At 39.8% G+C, this 11,739-nt stretch overlaps 1 protein-coding gene across 1 annotated transcript; it reads right to left on the reverse strand.

Moving 5' to 3' along the window:
* Window positions 1-1,857: 1,857 nt before the first annotated feature.
* On the reverse strand, window positions 1,858-11,386 carry LOC122395884. The gene is made up of 6 exons (XM_043393795.1): window positions 11,381-11,386; window positions 7,539-8,276; window positions 5,626-5,893; window positions 5,230-5,331; window positions 2,548-3,363; window positions 1,858-1,945 (listed from the first exon to the last, which is right to left on the reverse strand). The coding sequence occupies exons 1-5, from the start codon at window positions 11,384-11,386 to the stop codon at window positions 2,567-2,569; spliced, it is 1,911 nt and encodes a 636-aa protein (XP_043249730.1). The 3' UTR covers window positions 1,858-1,945; window positions 2,548-2,566.
* Window positions 11,387-11,739: the final 353 nt, after the last annotated feature.

An 11,739-nucleotide genomic window follows, 5' to 3' on the forward strand; every position in this document is an offset into this window, starting at 1 on the left:
TGGACAGAACGATCGAAGACCGGTCAAACGTCGTTTCTCTCCATATCCTGCTACTGGGTTCCCTCGTGAGAATACACCTGTGTGCGTGGATACGTGCGGACCAACGTGTGTGATCCAGTGACCCACTACAGGGTGTCCCACTACAAACAGGCCATCTTAATATCTTCGCTATTTTAAATAATATAACGAAACGTTTCTACTTTTTCAATTATATTATTTTCAATTATATTATCACAGTGGCAGACATTTTTGTACTTTTTAAAACTAATAAAAAGTTTCTTTCTCTTTATATAATTTTTTAATCCATTTTTATTCGATCTTCTTTTCATCGTCTTCTCATTTATACCAACATATCAATTTTCTTTTGCAGCTGAAACCAACGTGGAAACCCGTTTCGAAGGAGACACAGTATAGCAATGATACTTGCATCGTGGGTGGACGCGTCGAGATTAGAATGTCAACTTTGTTCTTATAAAATTTTTATTACTTTATGGTAGAATTTAATAGGTAATGAATTTCCCGAATATTTATATTAAAATCTATAGTCATAGATGATTAATTGTAATTTATTATTGCTTAATATTCGTCCTTTTAGAAAATATTGCAGTTACCATTTGGATGCGTGCGTGGAAAGAACTGGTATCATTTAGGTTTTAAAGTTCATTGTACCCTCTGTGATACTTGATGGAAGGAGATCAAGGCAGGACGTTGCTCCGAACGATTTATTTCGTGGATGTCGTTTATTGTACTTCGCATTCGCGTAATGATCGACATTTATGTTGGCAGAAATAACAACGAGGTATGTATCCAAAAACCACCACGAGATCAATCGATTTCACTCTACATAATCTTAAAACATTTCATATTGGATCAAAAGGGCGTTGGATTATAAACACAATTAAATTTAAATCAGCGTCGTTTATCAAGTAACTTCGCTGAAATAATAAATAAAAGGTCATAGTAACGGTAAACAAACAAATTTATTTATAAACTTGGAAACAAATAATAATATGAAATTTGTTTATTAACGTTAATCCGTTTTAAAAATTATAAATATTTTAAAATCTATAATGAGGAATTCTAAGATTAGAAAAGAGAGCAGAATAAAATAGTTATTCTAAATTTTTATGGCTTGTTTTGTTTCATAATGATCGACGTCAGCATATGGTAAAAATTAATTTCTTTTTATGTACATAATGAACGATTTACATATCCGCGCATATTACGCGTAACATTTACCATAGACTGTGACGATTGGCAATCAGTATTCTATTTTCTTTTCAATTGTCGATAACAATCCAAGCACAACGGTAATAACTTACAATACAAGTTAAGCAAAAATACTATACAGCATTTATCACAAAGGAAACGCAAATACAATAGATATTTTCTACGCTATCTTGACTCGTACATCGACTCGTAATTGTCCAACGTTCGTCGGACGTTTGCATTTCGAACCGCTTTCTTTTCGCGAATCACTCCAAGAAGGTACATATATCCGTGAATAACGGATTCAACTGTGAAATCTTGCGGTCTTCTTTTGTCGACTAGGTAAACGCCGAAAACACAATTCGCACACGCACACGTTTTCACCTACTGTATATAGTTATAAAGATTGACCCTTGGTGATACAATGCGTTTTCATAGCAATGATATTTAACGTAAACTAATCATTAGTCTGTGCAAAATAATAGACAAAATAACATTATCGAAAAACTCTTCCAGGGGCAATCTCTTCAACTACTCGGTACATGTAACGTTGTCTCGCACATAAGCTCGTTTTTAGTAGTCCTCGCGGAAAATTCTGCAAATTTAACGCAGCAAAATGACACTTCCCTCACGTTCCCCTGTGGTTACCTGCAATCTCCGTTTTTTATACAAATTCAGTGTCTCTTGTACTTTCTGAATCCACTCACGGAGGGGTAGAACGCATAAGAATAGACCACTGCAACAAACGATACGAACACAAAGTTACACATAAAAATATACGTTTACATGAATCCTAAAAAAAAAATGATACTAAGAAATTTTGCGAGAGCTGTTTAACTTCATTCGAGTCTGCAGGGGCAACGAATTTAATATAATAAGACTTTCATCGGAACGAAAGTCCACCGTTTTTATCAAATCCACGGATAAACTAACGGGTTTCACCCATTAACGCGCAGTTTTGTCTGTGACGGATTTCTCCATCGCGATTTGTCGGTGAACTTTCGTTGTATATTAATGAGCAGTCGCAGTTTTGGTTCGTCGCAGACTTTGATCGCAGTTTTTATTCGCAGTTGCTGAATTTACGTTGATGCTCTTCTATACCTGGGCTGATCCTGATCAAAAACCCAGGAGGAACATCTTTACAGGCTTGGAGCCCTCACCGTGACCCCTATCAATACAGTTGATAGTTTCGAGAATAAAAATTAATCTGTTGGTCTGTTTCAGCTTAAATTGGCAACCATCGCAAACTTAAACCGCCTCTAATTTCAACAAAATTCCTAACATCGACCATAAATAGCGACGATTTAGCGATCCTGCATCGACAACGGTTTCAATTACCTGCGGTCAGTAATTTAAATTATACTCGGTGCCGTCTCATACGCTGTGCAACGTCGTTTACAGATCTCCTTCTGTGGGCAGTGTTCCTCCTTCGATAGACACCGTGTGCATCGAAACCAGCGATAGGTTGAAGCAATCCTTGACTGGGCCAATGGGGCGGTAAATACGGACTCAACAGGGGTATCTTCAAAGGTCCTTGCACCGGGGCGCCGGGAAAGGGGTTCGGCGGAAAACCGTGGAAATTTGGATGCGGTGGTAGTTTTGGCAGCTCGTGGCCAGGCCCGTGATTTCCCGTGGATAGTTTGAACGCATTCATGTCGGGTTCTACGTCGATCGAGAAGCTCGAGTACACGTCCATAGAGTTGTCCGCGTGAGGCAATTTGAAGCTTCCTTTACCAGGAAACTTGTACTGAATGTGTATCGGTGGATATTCGAGGCTCTGCTGAATCGTTAACGGGCCATGGAGACTCAGTGGCAAACCGGAAGCCAGGGGAGGATAAATCGGATAGTCGTGTATCGCTTTGTGATCATCCACCGCGTGATGATGAGTCGGGACGTCGTAGCTCGATGGCGGACGATCGTGTAGATGATGATGGGTCTCCGTAACGTCGTTTCCGTTGTTAGGCTTTTCATAGATATCTATGTTCCCCACCAAGGTGTGTTTAACGTGTTTGTCGTCCAATCCTGGCGGCGGGCCATTGTAATTATCCTCCAGGTGCGTCAGGGCAGGTTTTTGAGAGTCCAAGTCCGTGGAATGGTCATCGTGATCGTTCGGTTTCGTCTGTTTCACGATCAGGAGGCCCGCGTGTTCATCAACTGTAAACGTGACGTCTGTCAGTCGGGTCTGAACGTTATCGTTAACTAATTATGTATCTACTGATGTTCGACTAATACGAATTCGTGCAAAATAGGAACTACAGTCTACACCGTCGCTTGAAAGTCTTAGGACAGTTTAAAAATAAATAAAAGATATTTAAATTTCTTTTTTATTGATTTTTGTATACTATTGTTGTTCTAAGACGTTTCAGCGACAATGTAAACGAGCTAGTGTATGGTGTTTTGTAACCATCATGATGACACAAACTAAATGAAATCTTGTTCTATTCTTTTGCTTGGAATAATGTAGTATTTTTTACTTTCCACAGCAATATCCAACGTTTTATTTCAGTCAACTTTCCCGCCTAAGTCGAAGGCACTTTTCAATATTTTCTTCTGAAAGAAATAATCTTGAAGAGAGCTTTCAATTTAAGTCGAAACGTTAACTCGTATAAAACGTTGGAATGTACAAAGTAATTTCCGAAGCATGAAATTACAATGGTCTAAGACTATTTTAGGGAAACATTGTTAGAATACAATAGAAAACGTGTACTGACAATTGGATAATAGATTCAAATATTCCACCGCAATCACCTTGTTAGAACTTGTTCGATGCTATGCAAATTTTATATTAAACAATGAAAATCTCTTTCTATTGATGTTTACCATCTTCTTTTGCCAATAAGAGTCTAATAATATAATGTGCGGAAATACACCATGAAAGTAAAGTAATGCGTATCCGGTTGAAGCGGAAGTTAGCTAGCAAAGTATTTTTATTTTGTTCAGTGAAAGGGTACCTATATATTACTTTCCTTCCATTCTAACATTTCTAATTTTTATACGCCCGTATTATCTTAACCGAAATTTATGAAACGAAAAATTAATATGTTTACTATCTTATTGTTTGTCTTCCCCGTTAGAAAGCGATTGCATTAGTACGAGACCGAGACAAAAGACGGGAAAAAGTTCTAGTTTCTAAAGTTCCTATTACTTTCTTGCATTGTTTACAGAAAAAGGCGAACCACTAACTACCACATTACGTACACTGATACATTTAATAATACATCAACTACCAAACGCCTTGTAACCCACGCTTAAATATGTACATACATCCTGATTAATAGAAGAAAGAATAGAATATTTTATAGAGAGGTCACTAAACGAAGAATTGGTTTGGAGAAAACATAAAAAAATATATGACTAATGTCTACAAAACCTGTGCTTGTTACATAAAAATTCGCGATCTATAAGGTCGCGAAAGAGCGAAAGTGGATTAAAACGTACCCCGAATTTCAAGAATGGTGAGAGAATCTCACGGAAGAGAGTAAACGCGCACAAAGAATAATAACGTATTCATACTCGAAAGGTATAATTCGGAGACGTAATCATCGGAATGATCGTTCGAGAGAATGTTCGCACAGACGGAAGGAACGAAGTTCAAAGCACCAAATACAAACGATCGACGTCAGAGTTCAAGATGCGTTTATGGAATATCGAGTCGACCGAGTCCGTACTCCGCTCGATCGCTTCACACAGAGGAAAGTTCCAGAGATTAGAATCTGGTTTGAAAGCGAACACCGCTCTTACTTTCTTTATTTCAAAACCGTGCAACAGGCTCCTCCAGGATTCTACTACGCCTCTCACCGAATGTTTCTTTCTTTTTTTTTTCATTTCCAGACACCCGGTCCGATACGTTACACGCTCGGATCAAGGGCTGTACTTATTTTCACGTGCATACCGCGCTAACGACGTAATGGACACTGTGAGTTTAATTCCTACGTATTAAGCCTTTAGGCGTGTGCAGATGGAGGGTATTAGCGACAGTACGTGGCTGTAAGCACGCGTCGTAATGATAGAAAGTCTTACCGTCTGAGGACGATTCATAATTTGTGTTTCCATGATACTCGTTGCTCGGCTCGTTGTAATCCTCGACACCGGGCGGTGGTCCGTCGTACGATTCGTGGTGACCTATCGTTTCATTGCGATATTAGTTTGGTAATGCTTGGACAGTAAATACAGTGATATTCCGACGTGAGTAAATTTGTCTAAATAATTCCGAACATTCGAAACGATAAAGGTACATCTTCTTTTCTTGTTTTCTATACGCAGGGTGTTTCAGATATTTACCGAAGCTGTAAGACTGTATGAAATAATCATCGTTTGGTAATTGTAATGTACTTTGTTGTTCACATTCTTACTACCAAAGAGGTATTGTCGAAACGAAAGAATATATATCTTGTGTTCATGGTTTTAGAAACTTACCACCTTCCGGAGGAGGACCGTAACCATAACCAGGATGCGGAGGTTGCGGAGGGTATGCAGCATTCTTCGCGATATTACGCCCCAAAGACGTGATTGCATCCCCTGTTGTAGCAATCATTTTGCCTTTCGAGGAAACAAGGTAACCACTTCCTTTGATAAGCTGACCTTTCAAAGCAATCACACCGCCACTTATGGCTTTTACCGCTTGCATTAATGTGCTAACGATCGCCTTTTTGAAGTCCCAAACGTCGAACGCCTTATCGCCGTACTATCATAGAAAAATTCAATTAACCAAAACACGCGCGTGCAAATCAATCGAAATGCGATTTTAATCTATACTTTATTGAATATTATGAATTGCTCCATACAGCATTGATTATTATAATATAAAGAATACTTATATCTTAGATGTAATTATGTGCCATTTGTGTCTCCTTTTGTTACGTAGCTGGATTTTTAGTTAATACATAGCGGCCTTAGCCATCTTATTCGATATTATTATTTTTTTTATTATTGTTGTTTTAGCGTTGAACAAGGTTCAGACAGCAGCAGGTTCGAACCATGATAATGTTATATCACGATCAACCTATTTCACTCGATGTTAAATGACTCCGGTATCGTGATTGCACGAATGAAATTATAAATTTCTATACGGTCACGTATTGGTGAACTGGATAATCGCGACATTATGTTACGGTCGTTTGGAAAATCTATACCACTGAACTACTTTGACTGGATCTTACTGGAAAATGATTTCGTCGCCCAAAGCGACACCGTCGTTGACGTTTTTTGTTTCTTTTATTATTTATTTATTTTTTTTCAATTGTGAAATCCTTACTGCAAAAATGTTTAAATAGAGGGGCGCTCCGTGACGAGAACCAGCTAAGATTTCCCTCCTTAATTGCAACCTCGATGACCCACATAATGGTTTTCTTTCGTGCGGTTAATATTGATATATACATGTATGTATATGTATATATATATCATTTGTACTACGATCCTACATACGCTACTCTATTCTAATCATCATTTTCTACTAAAAGTAAAATAGATATCGTTCAATTTAATTTCGCGAGTTCGTATAGATTAATCGCGGGAACTTCTGACATTTCTGAAAAAAATTTAATCGCAATGCTCTAATGATATCCGATTCACGTTTCGACACCCGGATGGCATAAAACGTTCGTAACACACGCGTTAAAATCTAATATTATATTAATTTTCGTTTCCACGAAATGACTTTCACTCGCAGAATGTTGCGTAAAATTTTCTAAAGATGAAAATACCGATCTTATTTGTAAAACGGCACCAGCATTCCCGATGGTCGTTCGTTTTCACGCGGTCTGACTTTCGCTAACGCGTTAAATTAATACATTCGAAACTATTTGATAACACTAGCTTTTGTCTGCTCCCATGCAACAAGAAGTTCCCAGTATAGAACAACGCCTTTCGCCAAAAAAAATGTCAAAAATCTCTCGCTACTTGTTACAGTTTTCCTCAAACTTCGTCGTCCCGCGGACTCCCTCTACAAAGGAAAGCTTTTGTTTGTTCTTATATGCTTTATTTGAAATTTCTCATACATCGTTTTACTCGTGTGCACAATCTTTGGATTCATTTAATACTACGCAATAATAAATTACAAAGTCCTTGTTACTCGACGTTCAAGCAAAACTATCACGCTGCAAACAAAAAGTAAAATAAACTTTGTAATAATAACAATCTTAGGTTTTGGTTCCGTCGTTAAAGCTCCATAGAAATTACTTTTGTTTCGCGAACCCGTGGATCCGCGGGTCGCAGTTTGAGAAACACTGACCTATTCTAGAAATCAGATCGAATCGTGCGATCCGATCGAGAGCCCGCTGTTGTCGCACGTAAAGTAGCTTGCTGAAGCTTGCTCAAAATTACATAGTTACCGAATAAACTTGTCCATATTCTGGCTTGTTCTGGTTACCCGAAGAAGTCGAGCTCGATGAGGAACTCGCGTCCGAAGCACTCGAAGCTGAGATCGAGGACGAACCTTTCGATGCACTGCCCGATGCACTGACGATACCGCCGATTATACCTTTGGCTATCCCGCCTATCAAGCTCCCGGATCCCTTTATAATCCCTCCGGAATCGGAGCCAGACGACTGCGGGTAGCCACCGTAGGGTGGATACTCGCCGCCGCCAGGATGCTCCTCCGGGCCGTATCCTCCGTATTCTTCGGGCGGTTGTCCCTCGTCAGGCAGCCTCTCGTATCCCTCGTATCCGTATCCGTCGCGTTTCACCCCGTAACTTCCCTTATTACCGGATCTCTTTCGCCTCTCTTGCAGCAACGCCATGTACTTGGGGTTCGCGAGCAGCTCGACCACCGCCTGATCACCGCCCATCCGCCTCGCGATGTCCTTCTGCAAGTTCTCGGGCAGGATCTGATAGATCTCGAAGGCCATTTGTCGATCCTCGAGCACCGTCCCGGGATCCTTTGCCGCGCCCTCGAGAAATTGCCACTGCTCGTCGGACGACCCTTGAACCGACGACGAGGACCTCCTGTACGGCGCCAGTCGTTCCAATTGCGCCGATGCCCGTGCCAGCAGCTCTTGCTGGCCCGATTCCGTGCTCTCTGACAGGACCACGATGATCGAGCAGCACCCGAGCGCAAACAGTTGAGGCAACTGAAACGTATCGATATGCCGGTCAGGGTCGTTCCACGTTAAATCGATCACTCTCGCGGTCAGGGATCTCGTTGAAATTTACGTGTCGGGGTAGACCAGGTGAAATTTCGGAGGGTTTAAGTCATCGTTTCAACGGTTTCGAATTTATTCGAGGGTTACGGGGCGTTGAATTTACCGATTTTTGTTGGAAATGGAACGTAGTGTTTGATACTTTCTTGGGTCATGTAAATCATTTATTCTAGTTTTACTGGATCAATGTAGAAGCATTCGGTTTGCTAAATACGATAAATTGATGACTCTATCGTACGCGTTAAGAGAATATTAGTAAGATAAGATAAGCATTTTTATCGTTCCAAGACACCTCGCCAAGATAAATGATTTGTCTGTTATTTTAATCATCTCGTATACACGAAATATGTAAGAAGAAGAAACAGTCTCAGAGGAAATTAAAGAAAAGTTTAACGATGGTTCGATGAATGTAACGAGTAATTGATTCGCTATTCTAGACTTGATTCGAGCTGTCGTTTGGAACTTGATAGTTTTCTTTAGAAACTCGTTAAGTTATTATCGAAACAAGCTCGATAGTTTAGTGCGTTTCCGCGGTAATTTCACCGTCCCGAAGAGAATTTTATGCGGCGTAATTGCACGACGACGAACGACCCATGGTATTTGCGCATGGACAAATTAGCGACGACAAAATGTTGCGACATATCCGTGAATTTATAAATCGTTCGAGCGTAGAGCGTAGGAACGTGAGTGCAGCAAGTGGAGCGGTTCTTGGAGAAAGTAACACGAGGACGCGAGGCGTAGGGTTCCGCTTTAGAAGACGTTCGTGTGTGTGACCGCAACAAACGGTGATCTTGACAGAAAATTGCTGGCTTCACGAGTCCTATCGAAAGAAAAGTAAAAGAAGAAATTGACGACGACCGCCGGTCAAAACGATGCAAAACATCCTTACGTCGAAAGTCGCCGATAATTACCTTTTATAAATGAAATTACAATTGCGTTTGAGACTTCTTCGTGCACATTGCGAATCGTTATCTTGCGTTTGGGTCTTTCGTAGAAATTTTTTTGATTTAAAGAAATATTTAAAAAAGATAGAATTTACTTTAAACGCCATCGTGAGCGCGTGTTAAATATATTTTTAAAAAAGTGAATCTAGAGTCGTTTTTAAATCTAGCCACGATATGTATAACGGATTAGTTGATTCAATTAAGACTGTGTGTTATGAACAGAACCAGATATCTTGAGAAATTCCAATTATTCGAAAAATTTCTCGTTCGTTTACTTTTATAATGCAGAAACTGGTTCTTCTTCTGTACACTGAAAGTGCAAATAATTCAGACCTGTTCCTCTGTACCAGTGGTGCATAATCCTTGCATAAAGTTTCTCTCGCTTGCCAAATAATCTTACAGACGAATACAAAAATCTGTTCAAAAAGAACGAAGCTTGAGGTAACTGTAAAATTTAAATTTCAACTCTTATTCTAATATTTAATATAGTTTTGTTAGTACGTCCAGCAGTATTTGCATTTAAGTGGACTAGTATTTCGATTAGAAGTGAAAACAAAACCAGGTACTAATCGAAAGAGTATTGTTATGCAATTTACTGCACTCTTAATAAGGTCAGAATAGCTTGTATCTATGAACCACTGTTTCAATAGAAAACCGACTGCCTTAAAAAACTAAAATTTGACATTATTTTGTTCTCTCTTGCCAGGCTCGATAACTGAAAAGGTTGTGCATCACTGCTCTATACAATCACTTCAGAGATTAAATAGAAATCTGAATATCCACGCGAGAAACCTGTTTAATTGCAAAGGGAAAATACATTTGTCCTCCTCCTGTACTAAATTTATTCACATTTAAGTGAATATCCTCTACGATCGATTTACTTTTAATCGTTTCTTCGTAAATACGAGATAAATAACTGATATCGAATTATTCCATTAGATTGCAAGGGAAATAAATAAGGAAATTTGTAACACATTCCAGTGCAGATGATCGTGAACTGGTGCATTGGAAATTAGAGCCCCCTTTTACACCAGCGCACGAATCCGCCCGAGTTTTATTATTTCCGCGTTTTTGGGTTAATCGGTTCGCGAAAAGGGAGTTTCCTCGGTCGGACGAAAGTGATCAAAGCGTCCTTGGTCTTGGACTTGATAGAGTCAACGTTCGACCCAGTTACCATACTCTCCTACACGAAGCATTGAAACCTGTACGCTCGCCGCGATTTCTAAAAAACATCAAGCAAGCCGGCACACGGTAGAAACATCACCACGAGCAGAAATCGCCTGATCCTTTCGAAAGGAAGGTATACTATCGTTTCGTCCAAAGTACGGCCGGATCGCGAAGATCACTTCCGGATCGGTCCAAATTGATGACTTTCGCCGCCGAATCAACTTTCTTTGCCGCTTAACGCGCTCGTTGGACCTTTTGAATCTCGCTTCATTTAAATTTATTCAAATTAATATCGACTTTCACGGAAATTGCCGTATATTTCATCGATGAAATTACGAAAGAACGAGGATGCGCTCCGTTCGTCTTTGCAAATCGACTTTCGTACGAGACGGAATATTTTAATAAAGATCTACTCAAGAGACTATCATCTCATTATAATATACATTTTTTCATATTATTTAGAAACAGCAAAAGCTATAGAAGGGACTGAAATTCATCCACGGAGAAAAGAGATGATCTTGAGAATTAAAAACTATAACGAAGGGAGTATAATTTATGGCTCGTTAGCGACAGTGATCCTTGGCGAAGATCAAGGAGAACCAAAGCGCGAATTTCTCCATTGTCACGCCTACGAGGGATTATAAACGCGTTTTGCTTTCACGCGAGTGATAAGATCTCGATGAGACCGCAAAAAAACGGACCACAGAAAGTATCAAAAGCTAAACCTCTGTCGATTCTCGTGTTGGAAAGAAATTGTGAACTTGTCGGGCAAGGGGAAGCAAGAAAAATCTCGAATTCCGATTCCCGCGGGCGGGAATTTGAAAGTCGCCTGTCCCGTGCTCGATGGAGAAAATTTCGGGTAAATTGGCACTTGACACGTGAACCGTGAGTAATTTCTTCGCACAATGATCTTGGGACGCGTACCTTCATGGTAGACTTTCACGGTAGATCGGTAAAAGGATCACGGCACTCTCACTGAACTCACTGGCCATCGCCATCGAGTATTTCCTCTCTTTATACCGACTCCCACCTTTTTAGTGTCGCGAGTGAACGTTGCCCACCTCGTCATTGTTTATTTCCAAAATCCTTCGTTTCTAAACTTCGAAGAATCAAAACTGAGCCTTCTTTCGTCCTGCATCCCACGATTAGAAAACTAAATTCAGCTGTTCCGGTCGAAATCATTTTAATGGAATATCGGTACTGGGTATTCGCGATAATAAAAACGATGATATTCTGACTTTAATTAACTTATTTCTCAAATTAGACATTGGAAACATCAATAA

Source organism: Colletes gigas, unplaced genomic scaffold, assembly GCF_013123115.1.
Source record: "Colletes gigas isolate AHSC1104 unplaced genomic scaffold, ASM1312311v1 Colletes_gigas_Sc00006, whole genome shotgun sequence".
Classification (NCBI taxonomy): Eukaryota; Metazoa; Arthropoda; class Insecta; order Hymenoptera; family Colletidae; genus Colletes; species Colletes gigas.